The sequence below is a fragment of the Motacilla alba genome, chromosome 4, assembly GCF_015832195.1.
Source record: "Motacilla alba alba isolate MOTALB_02 chromosome 4, Motacilla_alba_V1.0_pri, whole genome shotgun sequence".
NCBI lineage: Eukaryota > Metazoa > Chordata > Aves > Passeriformes > Motacillidae > Motacilla > Motacilla alba.
Window position 1 is genome coordinate 22,427,026 of NC_052019.1, and position 23,043 is coordinate 22,450,068.

Below are 23,043 nucleotides of genomic sequence, written 5' to 3' on the forward strand. Positions count from 1 at the left end.
CAGAATATGGAAAATTCTATAATGCTATACTGCTGATGAGCCTTACAGCAATACACTATGATTTTATGATTCATTCTCCATTTCTGTCAATTCAGACAAGACTATTCACAGCAGATTTCCAAATGACACCTTATAATGTTTTTACATAAAAACCTCTCCACTGCCTGCTTTTAGATGGAAAGACTTTGCTATCCATCCTTAGGATGAGATAAAATCCTAAGGTCATCCTAATACCTTGCTTCTACCAAATATCCATTCCCGTTTTGTAATGTAACAGCTGAACTGCTTGAACATAGCCTACATGTTGCTCTGCTGAATAGAGAACCAGACATACAATTGGTACTGTGTATTATCTGCTGTAAGGCAGAGGCTCTAATCCCAGAGAATCTCTTAAATTCAAGGACAGTATGAGCTGCCACTGGCATTGTTTGTATGCCTACATATTATAAAGACAGATGAACAATATGTTAAACAGCAAAATAAGCTTACTACTATTAATTGCATGCCATTAAACCTTCAGATTTACCACTCAGATTTACCAATGCAATCACTGGAAATAGATTAATACAGTCCATGAATGTCATGCATACTTCCATGTTCTTTTAAATGTAGCCCAATGTCTTTTTGCCTCTATTTATATTCATCTATTTATTAAAAGGCAGGTATCTTTTCTGAAACCCATTAGAAATATGATGATAGAGTAATAACAAACATCAGTGAAACCTGAGATGAGTGGAAGTGTTCAATCTCTAATGCTTATTTATTCCAAAACCATTTGCAATATTGCCATAGTGAAAAAAATGCAATCAAAATCAATTACTGAAAATTGAAAGAGAAAAAAAATTACAAAATGCTAAGTGTAAAAGTCTTAAATTCAAAGTAGTAGTTTAGGAACTTACAAAATGTATGCATACTTGTATCCAAACAGACAGACATCCACATTCATGTACATATAATCTTAATTTTACCTTAGGTGGTAACTTTGTGTTACAACAGTGATTAACAATGCCATTAATAATGCCTTGCATTTCTATGTCTTGCAGTTCTATGACATGCATGGTTATGTAAAGAATCTGCAAAACTGACAGTGCAAGATCCACGTTACAGACAAAATTATTATCTGTCATGGGTTCATCTCCAGCTACCGCGATTCTCCTGAGATACTGCTCTTAGTCTTCCACAAGCTCCACTGAGAAGCAGAGGGAAATCCCTAGGGCCACTCTAGGTTTCATTGTCAATAAATATATCTAACATTAATAAATTACCCAGCATTCCCTGACACTTAAATTCTCACTGAAAGACCTTCAAAAGAAACTTATTACAAAGAGGGCTACAAACATTTGGTCTGCTACCAACTACCTTAATGAGAAACTTCAGAGACTTATGCCTGGTAAAGTCACACAGCATGATCGGTATTTGTAAAACACACTTCTGGGAACTTTTGCGACCTCTTGGAGTAGCTCTCCTCAGTGGCTCACAAAGTGCTGGTTTACTGCCTGTGTGAAAAGAAACTTCTCTCGTGGGCAGACTAGTGATAGAAATGATGCTATATTGCCTTCAGCACTGTAAAGGGCATGCTTCGCCTTAAAATGAGGTAGCAAAAAGAGGAACCTGTATGAGGAATTACACAGAAACTAGAACCACAGGCTGTTGGGAACAGTCTGAAACCCCTTTGCTCAACCAAATGTTTCATCAACTGACTGGAAATGTGTGCACGCACCGCCGGCTTCTGTCAGGAGCTTTCCTGTAAACACAGCCATAACAGAGGGGCCAAGCGGTGTCTGAAAAGCTACATCCCCGTCCAATTCCGCAACCCAACGGGTCAGTAAGCGCTCACTTTGAGGAAGGATTAAACTTGCTTAAAAAAAAAATGTTATGCCAGTTCAGCAACTAGATTAATTTGGACTTTTTCTCTTAGAGGATGGTTGAGCACTGAACCGGCTTCCCAGCGAAGTAGCCACAACACCAAGCTTGTCCGAGTCCAAGAAGCGTTTGGAGACAACGCTCTCAGGCACGTGGCGTGATTCTTGGGGTGTCCTGCACAGGGCCCGGAGTAGGACTCGTTGATCCCGATAGGTCCCTTCTAACTCAGCACATTCTATGATTCTATCAAATTCACTCCTGTTCCGCCTCAGCGCGGACGCGGGGGTGCCGCCGGCCCTGAGGGAAGCGCTGCTGCAGCCGCGCCCGACGCTCCGGGCCGGCGCATCCAGCAGCGTCCCGCCGGGCCCCGCCGCGTCCCCCGCGCCGAGGGCCGTGAGGGGCGGGCATGGCAGCCGGGGCGGCTCCCCGCGCTGGGTCAGAGAAGCCTGGAGCCCGAGGACGGCTCGGCAGCGGCGTGGAGCTACCCCTTCACAACAGACGGCCGCCTGACACAGCCGGAAGGAGAGCGAGGGACAAAAGCCAGCCCTCCCTCCTCCCCGGGGCCGGACCGGGCTGCCCGGACTCTCTGCCTCCTCCCCCCGCTGCTGCCGACGTGGCGGGGCGGGGAAGGGAAGCAGCCGGGGGCGCGCCGGTCGGGGCACTGCTGAGCGGTAAGGAGCGCGGCGATTTCTGCATTTTTGACACTGGCTGCGCGCACACAGCTCTGTCCCAGAGGGGAATTTCGAAAGGGGAAAATAAGAAAAGGAGAAGCGGGAAGTTGCGGCCGCTGCGGGCTTGCGGGAGCGGCGCCCCGGCTGCTCCTGCCCCGCCTGGAGCAGAGGGCAGCGGGGCAGGGGGAGCTGCCGGCGGCGGGCGCCGCAGCGGCCCGCGGAGGAGGAGCGACAGCGGGCGTCGAGCGAGAGGGGTGCAAGGTGCCGTCTCCAAAAAAGTTATTCCTCCCTCCCGCTCGGGGACGGTGATCCGTGCCCCAAGGCGCCCGGCGGCAGCTGGGCTTTGCTTTCTAGGGGAGGTGAAACTCCTCAGGCAGGCTCGGCAGGTGCCGCCGCCGCCGGGCCCCTCAGCGCGGCTGGTCGGTGTGGGCCGGGCACTACCCCGCCACCGGTCCGGGCTGGCCTTAGCATCTCCCTCACAAACTGCCCGTAGAGTAATTCCCTTTGGGCGGAGCTGTCCGAGTTGATTTGGATCAGGACAGTCTCACGGATGAGAGGTTGAATGACGCTGACCCCGGGTGCAGCGCGGCTCGTGTGTTCTGACAGACGCGGTGATTCGCTGTTACGTGCCATGCTCCTGGAAGGAAGGTTCAGCAGGCGACTGCAGGCACCGAGTGGTACCCAAAGATGACCCAGTACTGCAAAAATCCGTGTGCACGCCTGTGTGATCCTTTAAAAAGTGCTGGGCTTACTCAGAGCTAATGCCCATTCAAAATTATGAAGTATGTGTGTAAAGGTTTTACAGGTTTTAATAGAGGATCCTCATATCTCATAATGGAATTTGATTTACAAATACAAAAATTTTCCTTAGGTGTTGCTGCCCATCACACAGTGAGTACTGTTACAACAATAGCAATGCTTCCCTGCAATAAAGCATTTTATAACATTTGCTGTATTTTTAATGGAAAACTGTCAAATGCAAAGATTCTGACTTCAGAATTCATGCTTTCTGAAGATAATTAAGGTACAGTGTAAGCTGAAGTAATACAAGTGATAGCAAGATTTTTTATTTATGTTTCTTGTTCACTGATGCAAAGTGCTACTCTTGGAACTATTTAAACAAGTGATCTACATTCACATTAGATAAACAGGCTACTAAAGCTATCGATGTATACAGTTCTATAGACCTTAATAAAATATACTAATTTAAATATGTGCTTCTCAGGCAGATTTCTCCTAAATCCCAGTTATGTTTTGCTTTTTGCCTTTCCCCCCCCTGTTCTTTAGTCTCTCATACAATCTCCATTCTTCCTGATTGATGCAAACCTTTGAGCCATGTTTAATTAATATGAGAGTCAATGAAAAGGCAGCATCTACAGAGAGGACTGTTCAAGTCTTTTTATGCCATGCAACTCAACATTTTGCAAGCTCTCTGTCAAGGATTGTCTTCTGAGTGCCAAGTATACTGTTGTTACCAACAAATAAATGTTAGTAATCAGAGACCAGCAGTCCTTTTGGACTCTGGCAGTGCCACTCCTTATTCAGCTGCAGAGCTTACTCTGTGGCTTTATGTTTGCCCATCAGCATCCTCAGCCTGATGACTGCACAATGGTGGAAAATACCTCCAAAATTACATTGAAAGATAAGGAATAAATAAGAGAAAACTGGTTCATAACTTACCCAAAAAACCAAAAATCAGTAGCTACCTCATACAAGCTTACCTTGGCTTCAAAATTGGAGTTTAATCACACAGCTGGAATTTTAGGAGATGGTGAGAAGTGTTGCACTCCCCAAAGAGCCAGACTTTGGGACAAGTGCTAGAGAAACAGTGTGAGCAATGACTATGCTGTAGCTGTGTCTATGAAATGGCTCTAGGGCCCATGGCCTGTCATGCTCACGGATTATGCCCCTTCTCAAGCACATGGATGTCACCACAGTTTTAGGTACAGAGAGTTATCCTCCCCTCTGTCAGTCAGCAGGCTGTAGGAACCTGTGTATGTCGCAGCGATGAAAGGGAGAGCAAGAGCTGCTTGGCTATTGCAGCTTGGATTTTGTTCTGCAATGGTCTTTCATACACACCTGATAGTGAATATAGAAATTAACCATGTGGAAACTCCTACATTTGACTTCTCCAGACAAATTATTATCCTTTCACTCTCACTAAACCATATTTTGGAAAATGGTAATGCTGCTCTTTGTATTTCAGTGGGATCTTGCAGAGTGAGTGGAGTATTTCCAGTATTATCCTGATGCCAGTGCCAGAGTGAGGCATGTGCCACAGGGCTCCATGCTTTAGGAGGTCTTACATCAAGGTTGTATTGTTTTTCAGCAGTGGCATACAGTAAACACTGTGTATTTTGTAATAAACACTCAAATGTTTATGATACCTAAAAGACTTTGCTTTCTATATTCAGAACTGAAAATGTCTGAAGACATATCTGATGGCACCCCATCTGAAGAAAAACCTGAAGTAACGGAGATGCCCAGTAAGGAAGTACTGCCTCATGAATCAGTACCACACCTTGTAGAAGCTGAGATCTTGCATGAGTCTTCACAAGATCAACATGGACAGGTCACTGAGAGTGTTAGTAATAGAAAGGAAGGAGACACAGTCATTGATGAAAACCCTTTGACTGAAAAACTCATTGAAAGCCTGCCCTCCAGCCTGCCCTCCAGCCTGCCCTCCAGCCTGCCTTCCAGTGAAGACACAGCTGAAGACATGCCCACTGAGTGCATTGAAACTGTAAGCCTCGATGCAGAACCTGAATTGGAAGAAACACTGCATGAGCAAAGCAATCCAGTAAGCAATACTTTCTGTTCTGTAAAAGCCCTCCTCTTCCTTGCATTGTGAGGACAGAATTTTGTATAATGTATGTCCTGTTTTGCACAAAAAACTAGGAAGTTAAATGGAAAACCTACATAGGGATAAATTAAATTGCAACACCAAGCTTTTGAAAACTAGTGGTTTAATTTCTCTTTGCCAGTATGATATTAATTTGGTCTTTCAAGTCTGGTTGCAATGAAACTTGCCTTGTGTAGAGGTGATATGTTACTGGACACATTCTTGAGACAACAGTTTCTTAACATGATTTAAATATGGAATACTGATAATGGCTTAACACTACCCATTAGTGTAAAAGGTATGCAGCACCTCCTCTGGCTGTGTTTTTATTGAATTCAGTTGTTGGAGTTCCCTGTGCACATCTACTGAATTACACATGTGAGGAGACTTTGGAAGAGAAGACTCCAACTCTGGCTCCTGCCTCTAACCCAGGAAGGAGACAGGTTCCCACCTCTACCTCATATAAGCCTTAATAAACTTGTGTGGCTTTATAGGATTTGGTACCTGAAGAAATATTAGGACATCTGTAAAGACATCTCTGGAGTTTAAAGTTCTTCCAGGAACAGATGATGTGAACTATGCTTCTGCTTTTTTTTGTGCACAGAAATTTGAACTCCACATAATACCCAATCTTCCATCATCTGTTAAATGCCAGACTTTGTTGCCTGACAGGTTCTTTGAGTTTCCTCCTGCCTCTTGTGAACAAGATTTTTAGGCAGTGGAGTAACATTTTTGTTCTTATAGGCTGCAGACTCCTCATCTAAAGCGAGTAGATGGGGAGCTTGGGGTACCTGGGGAAAGTCTCTCCTGTCATCAGCTTCTGCCACAGTGGGTAAGTGTTCAGTTGGTAAAATGTGTGGAAGTAATTAATAATTTTAATGTGTCATTAGAGAGATTAGTGTTGCATCTTAAAGATTCATAGACAATTTTGCCTTGATAAGCTTGGGAAGCATGATTTTTTTAAAGAGGAAGATGGACCTTCCTAATTATTCAAATTATGGACAAGATGCTAGGCTTGTTTGTAAAGTTAATGAATTACTTGATTGTGACTTCTTCATAGAAAGGATCCATAATCCAATACAATTTCTATCAGCCAAAGGCTTGTGTTTCCTCAAGTCAAAGGAACCCAGATTCATGCTCATGCGTGTTAATGATTTGTATGCCAGGTTTGACTCCTGCCTACACATGAATTCACTTCTAGTAAATCATTCCAGCTTTTCTTGCCACCCAGTGAAACTGTCACACTAGATTTCAGACAGGAAAACCCTGTACTCCCTCTCACTATACTCTCATTTCCAGTAGCAGGTCAGTACAAAAGGTCCTTGTGAAGACTTCAAGTAAAACTTAATTATTGCTCTTTGAAAACTCACTGACAAAAAGCAAAGCATAGAAATATGTAGTTACCAGTGGGAAATAATTTCTCACAAACCAGAAATGTTTTGTAACAAAACAATCTGTTAGCTAGTCAGTTCCCATGAAGGATGCACGGAACACATTCAAAATATTAACCTAGGAATTAAAATTAATTGCTAGTTACTAAAAATGAGTTCAATAGAGATACTGGTTTTATGATCCCATATAAGGCTAAATAATTCTCCTCCTTATCTCCTCTTTTTCATGGACAGTAAATGGTTTCTGACTGTTTCTCAGAGGAGGGAAGTTTCCTTGTCCTCTTTTTTTCAATAGCATCCACTGTCAGGAGTAAATAACTACATTTTCTTTCAGACAACAACAGTTAACATTTCTAGTTACGTTCAGAATGGGTTTCTAGGGTGTGTGGAACAAGTTTGTTGTGTAGGCAGTCTTGATAAGGTCGTGTGATGTCTGTTTTAAGTAGGCCATCACCATGAATAAATATTTTTAGGTCATCACCATGAATAATTATTTTTAAGGTTATTATTTTCTAAAAATGTGCACAGCTGGAACAAGTCAAGTTGCCTTGGAAAAAGAGCATCCACATGCAGAAAAGGAAAAGGAAAATTTTAGAATAATTTTAATACAACATCAGAATGGTTGCACTATTTCACACTGAAGACCCATCTACTATTTAAGTTCTGGCAGCGACCAAGAACAACTAGGAAAGCACCTAAAACCAGATGTATATAAAGCAGCAGTTCCCCCTGTTTTCCTGTTTCCTGGAATCTGCAGCATAGACAGACTTTCTAACCCTGGGATCAGGTTAGGTTGAGTTTCTCTGCTAGTGTCTAATAATTTTGAATCTAACTTTGTGAATTTATTTAATAAAATAGACTTTGAATTAAGCAAAAATCAAATTTATGTTCTTCCATGTTTTGTGAACCCAAGGTAACTTGGAAGACCAAATAGCTAGTCTTAGATTTGTTACAGGAAATCAATGCACCAGGTAATATTTTATATTCCTGATACAGAGGGCTTATTTCCTAGTTGTTTATTATGAAAATTCATGCTTGATCCTCTGAAATACTTACAAACCTCCAGCAATGGACACTCTGCCATATCCCTGGGTAGGTTTTTACGGTGAGTAATTCTTCTTACTGCAATTACTTTTTCTTGCATTCTTACCTATTTAAGACTGAGTTAAAATGTCGTTCCAATGATCTCAGTTTCATTGTCCTTCAGACACTGTTACAGAATTCACAAACATATGAGCATTTTTAATGCATGGCTATAATTTATTTAGGACAGCTGATTTTAGTGCCCAATAATAACTCGGTTTCCATATAGTTTGTATCTCATCCTCCTTTAAGTAACTCTGCACATAAAGCCAGGGATTGTTTTGGTGATAGTTTTTTATTCCAAAGAAAATATCTGTTGTCTTTGAACTGATTTTGACATTATTTGGATCGAGGTCCCCACGACAAGACAGATGTGATACTCCTCTACACAACAGAATCTGTAATGCCTTTGGAGTTCCAGTCACTGCCTGAACCATGTTTGGGGTCTTGACACTAGATGTCACACTAAGCAAACTATTGAATCAACTTCATCAATGAGGTGAAGAGATTTCTTTTGTTCTCAGAAGGTGCAAGAAAGTTGGTTCCTCCTTGTGGAATCACAGTGGACCAGAACCACTGAAATAGTTGTTGGAGTGATGAGATGGGAGAAGGCTCACTGTGATGTGGAGGATCAACTTGTACTAATTATCACCATTTTAGTGTCTTTCTTTTCAATTTTGTTTTTTAGTAAATCAGCCATTACACAAGGCAGTCTTTTGACAGTGTTGATAAAGCTATCCTGCTCAAGAGGGTGACCATTGCAGCTAAATCAATCAATTTATGGGTAGTAGCCACTGAAATGTGTAGTCCCTCACCTGTCTTTTCCTTGCATGTTTCTTCCTTCTCCCTGTACCAGCATTCATGTTCCTCTGAGTTCCAGTTTAGAAAGCTAAACTGACATAAGAATAACTCTGAAGGAGAAAAAAATCCATTTTCTGCCTCTTCAGTTCCTTGAACTGACTCTTTGAGACCAGTTTCAGTGAAGCAGAAGGGACAAGCGTGGAACATGGGGAGGAGTAGAACTTCCCATAACTGCACCAAGAAGCCACTAGGTTAGCTTAGCTGTAACAGCAAACTCTTTGTCCCCAGGGCTTATGTGAGGCAAAATATATTTTCAGTTTGTACTGGCTGCTTATGACTTGCATTTTTAAAACATCTTCTATGCTTTAAAGCTTGGGTCTTTGGTTTTTCTTCCAACTAATCTATCTGCTAGCTTAATGAAAGTGACCACCTTCTGCAAGCCTTACCTTTCATGTGCTGTGGTGTTTTGAATGAGGTATGGCATTCATAAGGTGCTGAAGTTATGGTGCTCAGTGAGTCTGTTCTCTGTCATGCTGTATACAAATGCTTCACTCTGTGTGAGTTTAAGGTGTTTTACCTTTAGGGCCATTGCTAAGACTAGCACCTGTCAATACATTCACACAATAAAAGTAATAAAGAAATAACCCAGCTGTTTGATTCACATGATCCCTGAAATTCATATTATAAGGCTGCGAAATGCATCTTTCTAATGTATTGTTTGTAATTAATGTTCTGCTATCTTATTTTGTTCTTGTGTATGTTCTCATCTAGTTCCTCAACTATGAGAATGGCACATGAAAATACCAGAAACCCATACTTCTCCCTGGTATGCTGAAAAGCACTTTTTGTCACTCAGTATGACAGAGCAAAATGTCACTTTAGATTCACTGTGTTCATGAGCTTGGATGTTATTACGCATGGGTATGTGTAATAATCAGCATTACATAGCTTAAGTTGACTTCTCTGTGGAACAGAAATGCCAGTGCTGCAGATAATGTGAAACTAAAGCATTCAAACATTGCAAATGTCTTTTCTATTCTCTATAGATACTATTGCCCTATTGCAAAATAAAGTACAATATTAAAAAAAGAAGGCTGGGTGTTTTATGCTTGTACTTTAGTTGTGCTTGTACTTTATGTGATCATAAAGAGGATAGTTAATCTCTTCAGACTTTTTAAAATTTCATAAATTCGGCTGATTAAGGGAAAACTACTTTGATTTGGAATCACGTGGTCACAACTGTTTTGTAAATAACACTTTTCAGCTGCTGTAGCAGCAAAGCCCATTGCAGTTATTCCTTTTTAAGAATGCTGAATGGAAGTAATAGACGGGAGGCAATGTGGGTGCATTTTGGGTTGGCAGCCTCTTTTGCTTTCTTTATGTCTTTTAACATGGGCTTACAGTCTAGAAGAGACTGAGAACCAGTAAAATGATGTAACAGCCTTTATGCTTACTGCTATTATTCAAACCTTGTATGCTTGCAATAAGGAGATCTGAATCTAGTCTCATTTACTGGATTAATTGGAGTGATTCTTGATTTATAGACAAGATAGCATAGATGTTATAAGAGTCTAGCCTGGTTTTTTTTGTTTTTTGTTTTTTGTTTTTTGTTTTTTTTTTTTTTTTTTGTTTTTGTTTTTTGGTTTTTTTTGGTTTTTTTTTGTTGTTGTTGTTGTTGTTGTTGTTGTTGTTTTAACTGCCAGCAAGAGAAATTTTGTGAAGGCTTGAAGTGAATGGAGTGCCAATAGGACAGCCTAAAAGGGAGCACAGTGGGGTCCCACTTTTTAGTGTACAAAACCAGAGCATGGCTGGATTGTCCACATCTCTATACTTCATGTTGTGGAGTGATTCTCTTCCAGTAGTTTCAGGTTCCTCAGTTTCTCATCTGGTGAAAGAGGCTCATTTAAGGCCTCAGTCTTCATCTTTAGCTTGAGCTAGATGAGGCTTCACTCATGTTACTAGACTAAATTTTGATCAGTTCTTCATTAGATGTGCTCCCATGGTGGGACACAGGTTACAAAGGCAGTGTGGTAGCCAGGGACAAAATGTCAAACTCGTCCCCATCTGTACCACTGTATCAGAGTCCAGTTGCCTGTGAGTACTAGATGAGCAAGGGATCAGTGATTCCTATACAGAGTGGTTTAGGTTTCAGACATAGTGAACTGCCCTCCAGAGGTGTCTGTTTGCCTCTCTCATCTCTGCAGAGAATCCAAAGCTACTAAGCTGGGAGGTGGAAGATAAGACGGCTTGCAGCAAAGTGGGATGTATCTGACTAAAGCATTCGTGAGTGCTGTAATCTGGCCTTGGCAGATTTGTAATCTGGCCTTGGCAGATCAGGCAAACCAAAAGGCAGGTCATGTTGTTAGGCAGTCTTAGCAAAGCCTTCTTTTTTAAATGAAAGATCCCAGCTAGAAACATGAACAATTATATTCTGTGGAAATTGCCAGCCAATAGAAAGGCAAGGAATCATGGAGGCAAGAGAAACAAAAGCACCAACACAGGGGAAAAAAGAGTGCTTTCTTCCAAAAGCTCACAGTTAACAATGCCTATTGCATAGCTCTTCTGTCTGCTGTTACAGAAGAGTAAATGGAGATGTCAGAGGTGTCAGCTCAGTTGTGGTAGCACACCCAGTGTTACAAAATGAGTGCATCTTTAAATTGTAGGCTTCTCTCCCATGACCTCTTTTATTTCTGTGCCTTTTGAAATTACAAATAATCATTTTCATTTCCAAGGCAACAGGCATTTCTGCCCTGTTTGTGTACGTATGGTTGCTTCAGTTGTGGTCTTCTGATTTCATCTGGTTTTCTGCGGCAGTCAAACATACATGCCATATAGCTTAGTTCAGCAAAGCCACCCGTAGCTGACCTGGAGTATTTGCTTATTATTCTAGTGCATTTAACCATCCCCCAAAAATACTGCCTTTTGTAGGTCAGTAAATATCAATACAGCAACCGTGTGCTTTCTCTTCTTAAATATGTTAGCTTGCCTGCCAAACTATGGGAACCAATTCAAGGCTGTAAAAAAAATCACAGGAAAAAAAGTGGGAAATTGATCTGAAAATGTGTAACTTTTGCAGACAATTCAAGTTTTTGCTCAATATTTATAGGATTTTTATATGACTACAGGACCATAGTGTTTTGTTACCAAGTCAGGTTGATTAAGTCAATGAAAAGAATAAAACTCTTGCACATTTAAAAAGTTGTGAGCAGAAGCAATGGAAAGGAATGTGACATAGAGTATCTATTATATTAGTGTAAAAGCATGATTAATAGTGATTTGGAATATGGGGATTAAATAAATTACTCCAGAATCTATCCACACTAATATTTTCATGGAGCTCATTAAAATATATGGGAGATTGGGATTAGACCATGCAATGCACTGCTCTCCAGTATCTGCATTGGAACAGACTTGGCACAAGTCAGGAAATCATTCAGCAATGACTTAAACATTGTGGTGCCTAAGCTGGTATGACTCACACAGTTGGATGCACTACTGTTTTTTGTAAGACACGAGATAAAATAGATTAAGGTCATATTTTCTTTAGACAGGTAAAAGCATTTATCTGCCTAGGCTGTTACAGTGTAAAACATTGGGACCTTGTGCAGCCTATGAAATTCCTTGTCTCTACAGGTCTGTTCCATAGGCCATATCATGTTCTTTATGTTTACCTCCAGACACTGCAGTTTTCTCCTATGTGATCTTTCAGAAGTGCTGCTTCACATATGTTTTCTAGAGTATATATGTTCATAAATATATATATTCATAAATATTCATAAATCTAAGCTTTCCTTTTTCCTACTCCAACTAGATTTGCTGCATCTTTCTTGAATCAGATGTTCGAAAGCATATTTGTATGACTACACACACACACGCACACACACACACACACAGAGATGTATATGTTTATTCAGAATGCTGCAGAGCGCTGGGAAGTGATAGGCTATTTTGCTGTAATTAATGTAACTCAGAAAAGATGCTTTGAACTTCTCTAATAGAATACACACAGTTGTGGGAAATCGTGGACAACTCAATCATTATGCATAACTTTGCACCTTAGATGTCTAGATATCTGCCTGACCATCTGTATTAATGCCTTTTCTGAAATAATTTATCTGTTTACAGTTCAGTTTAACCAAAGAAGTATGAAATTGTTATTAACATTTCTCGTAAGTTTTTAGGCAGATAGTTGAAGCACTCTGGATTGTCCTACTGCTGGAAGTGATCGGTTTCATGCAAGATGCACTGACAGTGTACAGTACAAGATAAAAGTCAAATCCTGTCACTGAAGCTGTTTGATTTTGTGTTGGAAAGAAATATTGCTCACCTGGTTTGTTGTTCACCTGTTTCACCTCAGCTGATACACAGAAACAAATCAAAGCAAGATTAACAGGTGGATTGCTTGTAATGAGAGAAGTATATCATGGGCATACTTGTACACATATCCAGAAGCAAAACAGGCAGACAATTTTAGAGCAGTCTTTTTTAAGGGCAGCATTTTTCAACTACAGTTGATGCAGATTAGGAAGATATTGCCTCCCCTTGACTGACTAGCAGCCAGTCTACCCAATCCTATAGTGGGATTACACTAGCAGATCACAGGGACTCACCAGTCCTGTGATCTGCTAGTGTAAATAAACTCTGTGCAAGCAAGGCAGTCCTGTTCTGACAAAAATATTCAGACAGAAACAGTAGCAACATTTATACTTTATATTAAAGTAGACCATTTTAATAGAGGGCTAGGGAGTCACTGCATATGAATCATGTAAAGGTGGTAAAATCTCTGTAGGAGATCACCTGCCACTGGAGCAATGGTTCTGCTTGTGTCATTTGACATCAGCAGACTTTACAAAGTGTATTTAAATAGCATTTAAATAGTAGCTTTGGGGAGAGACATTTCAGAATTTTACTTCAAATGAGAAATTAAGGAGCTTAAATCCTGAAATAACTTTGGGGACTGGAGTCAATATCCCTAAAAACATAGCACCTCTGCGGAGGAAGAACAAATTCCTTGCCTCAGTCCTGCAGTCATACACAATCCATTAACTTTGGTTTAATTGTTCTAGATACTGAAAACTATGTGAAGTGATACCCTGTAGCCTTAGGAGGACTGTCAGTTTCCATTTAAACTGATTGCAAGAGGATATTTAGCATTTTGGAAAGCAGGGACCTAAACTTATGTGGGCCACTGAAATAATTTTTACTTTTCAGATCCAGGATAATTTGTGTTATATTTCAGCTTTATAATTTATAAACAGTTAATATGAATATAGTAGAAGTGAATTATTAACCTAGAGAAAATTAGGCCATTGAGGTAAGTTTAATAGATATTTTGTTTGTCATAATTCATGAGGTATAAGAATGCTATGCACTGTTAGTAATAAGTTTTCAAATCATATAGTCTAAAATATGCCTCTGCTACTTGGGATAACAGGTCATGGGATAACAGCAGTAAAGGAAAAAGCAGGAACTACCCTAAGAATTCATAGTGGAAGTTCAGCATCTCTGGAAACAGCAGAGCCTCCTGCAGCTGAAACACCAGTTACTCGTAAGTTCAAGTCCACTGAAATTGGACAAAACTCTTTGACCCTGCCAAATTAGTTCCATTTACAAAATGTTAAGATTTTGATCACAGAAACCAGTTTACTGTAATTTGTGACTTTCAGGGTTGAAGTCATGCTATAACCTGCTTGTTTTCTTTTGTTAGAAGCAGAAGATTCTTTGGCCCAAAGCTCTTCTGAGAATATTCCTTCTTCTCCTTCATCTGGATCTCGTGGCATGCTGTCAGCTATCACTAGTGCTGTACAAAACACAGTGAGTCATTTTAGCTGGTCTCTCTGCTCTAGTTACATTTCATTATTTTTAGGTTCAACTTCACTGTAGGTCACGTTTTTTAAGTTACAGGTCTTTGTAAAAACAGTTCTTTTGTAAGTCTGTTTAGAGTCTTTTCCATGACAAAATAACTTTAAAATTTAACTGTCTGATTAAAAAAATAAAAAGTCAAACAGAACTAACTCAGTTACTATGTTTTCACCAGTTTCAGTGAAAAAAATATGGTCTTCTCCAAAACTATGTAGAATTCTGCAAATTTTTGGAAAATCTTTTTTATAATTGAACCATCATCTGATTTTTTATTTTTACAGTTAAGTCCTTCCAGAGAAAGTGGGATAGGACTTGTTACCATTTTTGAAGGCAGATAACATAGGAAAATACTCAATTGGCTTATTTTAAGGCTTTTACTAAGCTCTCTATTTTTAGTTCCTGTCCTTTACCTTCACTTCTTTATCTAGTCTCTCATTTCATATTAGCCTTCCCAGAAGGGGGTCTGATTGCAAACTTAGTGAGGCAAAATCTTTTGTTCACAGTTCTTTCCTATCGTCCTTATATTTTGTGTGTTGAACTTCATCATTTTCTCTTTTTTTTGAGTTTCAGATTTTGCAAAATCCTGTACCATACTGTTTCCAAATAAATTTTTTGCATCATCTTCTTCCCCAACTTTTTTTACACCTTTAAGTATGGTGTTTCTCTTGAAATTAAAGACTTTAAACATTGTCTGTAAAAGCATAGAAGATTAATTCTCCACTGAGCAAGTTTTATGAAATGGAGTTCTTTTTTATTGTATATCCAGTTTGCTCTGACTGCCTCATCACTCTAATATCAAAGATTTTGGGAACAGACGGAGATTCCTCTAATTATTCCTAAGACTGTTTCTACAGAACCTGGAGCATCATATGGCTTGTAGAGTCGGCCACCAGTAAGATTATACAAGCGTTATACAAGATTTGCAAATAAGAGAAATGTGCTTGTAGGCGGTCTGGAGAGGCTGCTATACCACAGTGATCAATGTGGTACAAAAAGAACCACTTAAGGTCTCAGTAAGTCACCTGTAATGCCCCTTGAGACTTTGGAAGGGTTTTCCATTATGTGTCACGTAACATCAGCATTTGAGTATCTGACACACACATAATCCAGATTGAAATGGAAATCTTTAGCCAGTGAAACTTCTTCAGTGTACATAAAAAATATGAAGACACAGAAAAACATATGTATTTAAATAGACAGTTCCAGAGTCATCATAAGTGTTAAAATTTTAAAAATCCAGTAAGGCAGAGTCTTCTGTTCATGATGGACTTGGCTCCATATTGTTCATGTCTAAAACAAGTTCTTACAAACCAGATGCCATTGGTTGAAATTAAAGTGGTATTCATAAAATGACAGAGACACAGAATAGTTAGGATTGGAAGGGAACTTAAAGATCATCTAGTTGCTATGTCCCTGTCTTGGGCATGGACACCTTCCACTAAACCAGGTTGCTCAAAGCCTGATCCAGCCTGGCCTTTAATACTTCCAGGGCACTCTGTTCCAGTGCTTCACCATGCTCATAGTGAAGAATTTCTTCCTGATATCCAATCTAAATCTATCCTTTTCAAAGTAAAGCCATTCCCTTTTGTCCAAACACTGCTTGCCCTTGCAAAGCAGCCCTCTCAAGCCTTTCTATGGGCCCTGTTTAGGGACAGGAAGGCTGCTAGAAGGTCTCCTCAGAGCATTCTCTTCTCCAGGCTGAACAATCCTGATTTTCTCAGACTGTTTCCACAGGAGATGGGCTCCAGCCTTTTTATGACTTTTTTTTTTAATATAATTTGCAACAGTTGTTACATTTCCTTTGGTGTAAGTAGTTCAATTAACTGGAAATATTTGTACAGTTTTTTTTTTCTGTCAGAGAACGTATTCAGAACAAAGTAAATGCATCAATCCTCATGTTAGTTGAAGTGTAGGAAATGTAGGGACCTGAAAGTTCACAGATGGTGTCTACAAAAACACTCCTCTTTACAGTTCATGTTAGCCTAAACTGTGAAGAAAATAACCACATTGCATTATTTTATACAGGGGAAAAGTGTATTATCTGGAGGCTTAGATGCTTTGGAATTTATTGGGAAGACAACTATGAATGTCCTTGCAGAAAGCGATCCTGGATTTAAGAGAACCAAAACACTGATGGCAAGAACAGTCTCACTATCTCAGGTTGGATATATTTAAATACTACTCTGTCAATGCAATTTCAGGTTCTTTTTCTAGAATTTCACATGCCTCAGGAAAAGGCTTTATTTATTGCAGTACATGCTGGCTGGGCTTATGGAAATAAATATTAAGCTTTACAGTTGCTCTACTTTAGTCTTCTTCGTAGAGCCACAAAAGAAAATGTAAAATCATCTTTTCTGCATAATCATATATGCAATTGCTGATTTAAATAAGATAGTATATGTGGTGATAAATCATTACACACTCTGGAGGCAAAATCAAATTGTCGGTGTTTTAGTAACAGCTGTAGATAGATATCTTCCAACATAAACATTACTATACTGTTTTCCTTGGAAATCAGTAATACTGGAATGTTTCATTAGGAATTAAACCTGTAAAAAGTTGTATCTCAGTGTCCATCTAACTTAATGGTATCTTCACACAGTTGTGATTCAAATGTTTTAAAGCTCAGAGATGCGATGAAAACAGAAGTATAAATGCTGTCAGTACAAAATTATTGTAGTTCTTCAGACCCTGAAAGGAGGATAAACAATAGACATTGAAAAGAAAGTATGTTTACTGCATGTTTACTTCCTTGTAGAGAAGAGTACAGTATTTTTCTCTTAATGAGATGTTTCATCTTTAGTATTTGTCATTGGAAGAGTTAACAGATTTATACTGTTATAGTAGATCAAAAGCAGTTAACTCTTGTTAAGGCCCACTGGGTTAAGATGAGCTTTTGAGAATATCTCCTTTAACAACATGCATGGATTTGCGCGTACAATCTCAGGCAGAATGCAGCATAAATTTTTTCTCAGGGGTTGCACTATGGCTTTTCAGTGATTTGTTCATAAAGCTTTGTGAGTTAACTTTAGAAGATGAAGACTTCAGAGGAAAAATGTACCGTAGTGTAAATTTTAAGTCTTTTGTACTAAATGAATCACTGAAGACAATGTTGTCGGAATTTTGAAAGGTGAAATAATAGTAGGAAATAATAGTAGGAAACCTATAACTGTAGGAAATTCATGAGAGGCCGCTTCATCCAGGAATAGATAGAAGGAGGAGAAGATCCTATTGGATATCCTATCCTATTCTATCCGTCTTATACTCTGTAAAAAGAATTGCATGGCTCTTTAAGGCTGCACATGAAATAGTCCTTTCTCTTTCACTATAATTGGTGGGGAAATTTATTATATGGTATCTGTAGCTGACATTGCTTTTGAAAATATAAGCAAGATTTTTTTTTGTTCATTGGATTTTAAAGAGAGATGGTTAGCAATTACCATTGGGAAAACCCTGCTTAGAATACTCTATAAATATTTTATCAGAGATATTATCAAAAAAGAAGTTAGCTATTTCATCTCTAAAATTTTAACTCTGCAGGTGTGATATAGTTCCAAATTTTATTACTACTTCTAGACTCACAGAAGCAGATAGTAATAAAATTTGTCACACTTACAGTACTATCAATAAAACATGGAATGATGTATATATTTACAGCTGTTGCGAGAAGCCAAAGAAAAAGAGAAACAGAGGCGGGCCCAGCAAGTTACAGTAGAAAGAACAGCACATTATGGACTACTTTTTGATGAATTCCAAGGTTTGTCTCATCTTGAAGCTCTGGAAATCCTGTCAAATGAAAGTGAAGCTCAGGTACAGTATGCAGCCAGCATAAATCAATATGGTTGGTAAAAAAAATTATCTTTACATTAATTTTATTCTGCAGGTGCATTTAGAATGAACAGTAAGTTTTCCATCAAGTTCAGAGAAAGCGGAATTGATCCTATGGGCTAGCCCTGGCTTTTAGGAACTCAATGCATCTAAAATATAGCTATAAGATTAACTCAAAACAAACTTTATAACTGACACGTATTTTTGTTAGGACGATATGTAGCGTGCCATACGCAGCTTGTGACACTGCAGATGTCTTGCAAATTCCTTGCAGAATTTGCAAGGAGGTTGAAATCTTTTGGTTGAAATCAGGTACAGATACTTCCATTCAGGAATTCCAGACCTACTACATGTGAAGGCTGGTGAATTAAAATTAGTTCTAGATTACTTATTCAGTTCTTACTGTGTTAGTTTTTAAAAAGTTACGTAGAACTACACCAAGATATTATTACTGGAAGTATACAAATGTCACTCTGAAGATGGTAATGTTAATAAGGCCTATCTAATAAATATGTATTTCAATTTCAACTCTCAATTTATTTGCTCTGCTAGTACGTCAGCAGATCACTGACAGTGGACTTATAGAATTCTGTAGATTCCCAGCAGTGATATTTTTGTACTGAAACAGTTTTCTAAATACATTTCTTAAAAATAAGTTTTCTTTTTTGTTTGTTATTGTAATTAGCATTCTTTGCCCTGTGGGGTACTTCTTAAAATATAACCAACTTATGTTTTAAAATATCTTATTTGCTCTCACAAATAAAAGAAGCTTATATTAATAACAGTTAGGTGCATACTGTTTTTATTTATAGATGAAAAACAATACGTTCAAACCACACATGTAGGGTTCAAGGGTCTGCTTTTGGGAGCAAAAAACATAACAAAAAATAGCCCAAAACCCCACCCACTAAACAGGAATGAGATAGATAGATAGATAGATAGATAGATAGATAGATAGATAGATGGAAAGGAAACAAGTTCAGGTTAATTGCATTTGTCACCAATATTTTTATTTTACTGTGAAATACCACAGGGTAAGCCAGACATGTGCAGGTTGTTACCATGAGGTTTCTGATGCACTTCATTTATGTCCTAGACATGTACATAGTCCTACTCAGTCCAACAGGATTGATGGTGACTGTGTGGGTCAACAAGTCCAGTACTCAGATAAATGTTCCACTTACCATGCACAGATGCACACAGACACAGAATACAGAAAGACTACTGTAAAGAAACTTGAGACCACTTCTAACATCCCAAAAGCCACAGGAGGAGTGCAAGAGGTACTGAAGACATGTGTGTTTAAGCTTTTATTTTAAAAGTTTCCATTAAAATGAGTTCCCAGTTAAGCCTTGAAATGGATAGTGCTATAGAAAGGGAGGAAAAAGCTTTATGTAATCCTTCACAACCTGGCTCAAGTGCCGTGGCTTTATCTGGGGTTTAAGCCTGAGCACCGGAGCTGGATACAAGGACACACCAGTAAAAAAGTAACAGCTGTGTCCAGTCCTGCGCTGAAGTGGAGTCCAACAAGCTTTAAAAAAGCCCCTTGAAACAAACATGAAGGTCAAACTTTGTATCAAGGGGAGTAAGGGCATTTCTCCTGGCTTTCCTAGGCAGAAGGACCGCTCTGCTCACAGAGTTGACACCATGTAACTGTAGTACAAACTGGGATTCAAAGAATCTGTTTCCATCCTATTAGATATGCAGGGATTTGCAGATAGCTGAGACATACAAAGACTTGCCAATACATTCTTCAGAACAGGTAGACTGTCGATAATTTTGGCTGGATTTTTAAGGCAACCTGTTCCATCTCCTCCCATGAGTGCTCAGACTAAACATTATGCCTGTGCTCTTTTTGCCTGCTCTCTTCATCCAGGCAATCCCAAAACAGTTTGCAGTTAAAATATAGGTTTATAGTTCAAAACTCATGTTCTGGAGGAAGGAAGAGACCTGATGATCTGGCAAGGCTAGTGTAATTTTTGTGGTACTCAACAAATTCTGTTGGCAAGATCTAAAAATATGTCTAAGCTGGGAGGTTAGAGACAAGATTTGAACATAATGGAAGTTTCCGTTTCTTTGTCTATTTTGGATTCAGGCTCTAAATTAGCATTTAGTAATACTGTCCTTTCTTTTACAGATTCAGTCACATTTAGCAACACTTGATGGAGAACAGTTGGAGACCGTGAAAAATGATTTAATTGCTATAAAAGAGATCTTTGTTCCAAAGGAATTAGATGATGAAGTGGTGCAGGCGCAAAAAGGTAATTAGAAATACAGAGACTTAACCATATGAAGAATTGCTACTTCTTTATCCAGTAATTTAAAAAATTCCAGTCCAAACTGTAATTTCTGATATCCTAATAGTCTTCATAAGGTAGTTACTAAAAAGAATACTCTAAAAGCTCTGGAAGCTGATCAGTGCTTAATTTTGAGTTTATATTTTAACTGAAGTGCAAGTTATGCAAACATAAATAAATATTAAATTGTTTTGCTATATCATCAATGAAAGCAAAAAATGGAAAATAATAACTTTTTTGATAACTGAGCTTTTCTTACAGAAATTGTATAATCTGAAAGTTTTGAAGTACTTAGAAATTCTTTTCTATTCAGCAACTTCATCCTCACTCTGCACCCCCCTTGCTAGATGGGGGAAAGGATGTGAGTATTGTAAAGAAATTTAAGAATCCTGAATTTTTGAATGAAAGTGACTTTGAAACATAGTAGCAAAGCTGCTTTACAGGTATTGCTTGGCAAGATGTGGCTTGTGGAGTGTGACAAGGAGGTTAGAGCAGTATAAGTGTTTCCATAATTGTGACACAGCACAGCATTGAAGAGAATGGGCCGAGTTCCCAAAAATTACAATAAAATGTGTGGATGCTTTGGTTAGGGGCAAAATATGTGTTTTAAACAGGTCAGAAATGTTAGCAGTTCCCCAAACAGGTTAGAACAGAAGGGTAAGAAGTCAGCTGAAAGGCAGCATGGTTCATGTCTCCTGGCCTGTGAGATCCGTACCAAACCTCTTAGAGCTAACAGCAAAAATCCCCTTGACCTGACTGAAGACTGGGTTATGCCATTGAACACCATATTGCTGTGTTTTGGAAACAAAGAAACATAGAAGGATATTTCTTCCACATCCTCTTGATCTTCTCAGGGTTACTTTGCCCATAAAACCTACATTTTGCAAGATGGTGAGATAAGATTTCTTTAGCCTTCAGAAAAGTTAGCAAAACTGTTTTAACATCCATATGTTCTAACAGGAGAGTAATTTCTTGTTAGACTGCTCTTTCTGGCAGTGCTTACTCAGCTGGCCTGATCCTTCTCACAGGAAACTCATTGTTTCTCATTGAGGAGAACAGCAAGTGCTCAGCATAAAGTCTTAGTGTGGTAAAGTTCTGTGCTGTTTCTTTCCCCTCTTTTTCCCCCCTGTTGTGCAAATAAGAAGTCAAGAAAATGTATTACCTGCTTAGGAGTGAGGATTCATGAGATGTCTGTTGTTCCATAATTTCTATTGAAAGTAGTTCCTTGCTTTGAAACCAGCTCCCAGGAGAAGCTCTGTTTCTTGCACAAAGTGATGTTTTCTCTGATGGCCAGAAGTTCTGTTTTTTTCCTGTGAATCACAACTGCTTATCCTGCTCCTTGAAACATTTACAGGGGTTTTGAATGAGCTGCAACCAAGGCAGTGAGCACCTTAAAAAAAGAGACCAAACCAAAGTGTGCTGCAGATTTGTCATTGCAAAAGCAAACCACTCATGAGTGAAATATATTCCTTCCTCCTAAGACTGCGGAAACAACTATTTCTGTTTTCTGGTACAAGTAGCAGAAGACCACACACATATCCTTCTCTCTAATGTTTCCTCTCACTTTGATTATGCAGCCCTTTCATGCATTTTTCACTGCAGCTTCATTTCAGTTGTTTATGAAATAATGAGGAGAATATTTGAGAAAGTGGCTTTACCTGCATTTGGAAAGCTTTTAACACCAAAAATTTCATACGTGAGGTTAAATAAGACAGTAACGACAGTGAACAGTCAATTGAATATCCCAGTTATCAACAATTTTGGTGCATATACATGCACACCTCCACACATTCCTTTCTTGTGTCATTGTCACTATTTTTCAAGTGTTGGAATACTTGGTGAAACTATTTCACTGGATGTATTTGATCATATAAAATACTATAGCAGTAACACTCTAACAAAAACTCTCTTGTTATTTCTTGCAGCAGATACAGGAGAAGAGTTTGTCAGCATGCTCACAGAACTGCTGTTTGAATTGCATGTTGCTGCTACTCCTGACAAGCTAAATAAGGTTAGCACCTATTGCTGAGGTTTTTTTAGTTTATTTTCTTGGGCAAAGAAGGAGGGCTTTGTTCTGAAATCTGACACAGAGCAGTACCCAGTTCACTTCAGACAGCTCAGAAAGCAAAGTATGGTAGACTGAGACTAAAATGCTGAATATAGAAAAGCTTTCACAGAAGTGAGATGAGTAAGGCAGTGCAGTTGGATGAGCCCTTTCCAGTGTTAGAAGGCTTGCATCAGGGGTGTCTCAGCAGAACAGTGTTAGTAGATAGGATTTCTAGGATTAGTAAATAAATTTCTCTCTTTTCATCCTGGGATCTTGTACTAAGTTTAGATCCCATTAATCCCATTGCCTACCAGCAGAAAAAAGAGAAAAAAAAAAAGAAAAAAAACTAAAAAGGGAC

At 39.1% G+C, this 23,043-nt stretch overlaps 2 protein-coding genes across 4 annotated transcripts in view; one reads left to right on the forward strand and one right to left on the reverse strand.

Moving 5' to 3' along the window:
- LOC119700168 (toll-like receptor 1) overlaps nucleotides 1–23,043 on the reverse strand; it is a 29,206-nt gene that overhangs the window by 5,936 nt on the left and 227 nt on the right. The window contains exons 1-2 of one of the 2 annotated variants that reach the window (XR_005256683.1): nucleotides 21,801–22,552; nucleotides 14,476–16,500 (exon numbers count right to left, since the gene is read on the reverse strand). The gene's annotated coding sequence lies outside the window, so the exon portion shown is untranslated. Of the gene's footprint in view, nucleotides 1–14,475; nucleotides 16,501–21,800; nucleotides 22,553–23,043 lie in introns of those variants that run through there. The other variant, XM_038134704.1, reaches the window with a different exon arrangement.
- The window catches only part of FAM114A1 (family with sequence similarity 114 member A1), a 31,439-nt gene continuing 10,236 nt past the window's right edge, over nucleotides 1,841–23,043 (forward strand). The window contains exons 1-9 of one of the 2 annotated variants that reach the window (XM_038134701.1): nucleotides 1,841–2,534; nucleotides 4,949–5,334; nucleotides 6,121–6,208; nucleotides 14,086–14,199; nucleotides 14,359–14,465; nucleotides 16,539–16,673; nucleotides 18,171–18,323; nucleotides 20,479–20,602; nucleotides 22,564–22,649. In XM_038134701.1, coding sequence (XP_037990629.1) covers nucleotides 2,270–2,534; nucleotides 4,949–5,334; nucleotides 6,121–6,208; nucleotides 14,086–14,199; nucleotides 14,359–14,465; nucleotides 16,539–16,673; nucleotides 18,171–18,323; nucleotides 20,479–20,602; nucleotides 22,564–22,649 — 1,458 coding nt within the window. In that variant the 5' untranslated portion in view covers nucleotides 1,841–2,269. The remainder of the gene's footprint in view (nucleotides 2,535–4,948; nucleotides 5,335–6,120; nucleotides 6,209–14,085; nucleotides 14,200–14,358; nucleotides 14,466–16,538; nucleotides 16,674–18,170; nucleotides 18,324–20,478; nucleotides 20,603–22,563; nucleotides 22,650–23,043) is intronic. The other variant, XM_038134702.1, reaches the window with a different exon arrangement.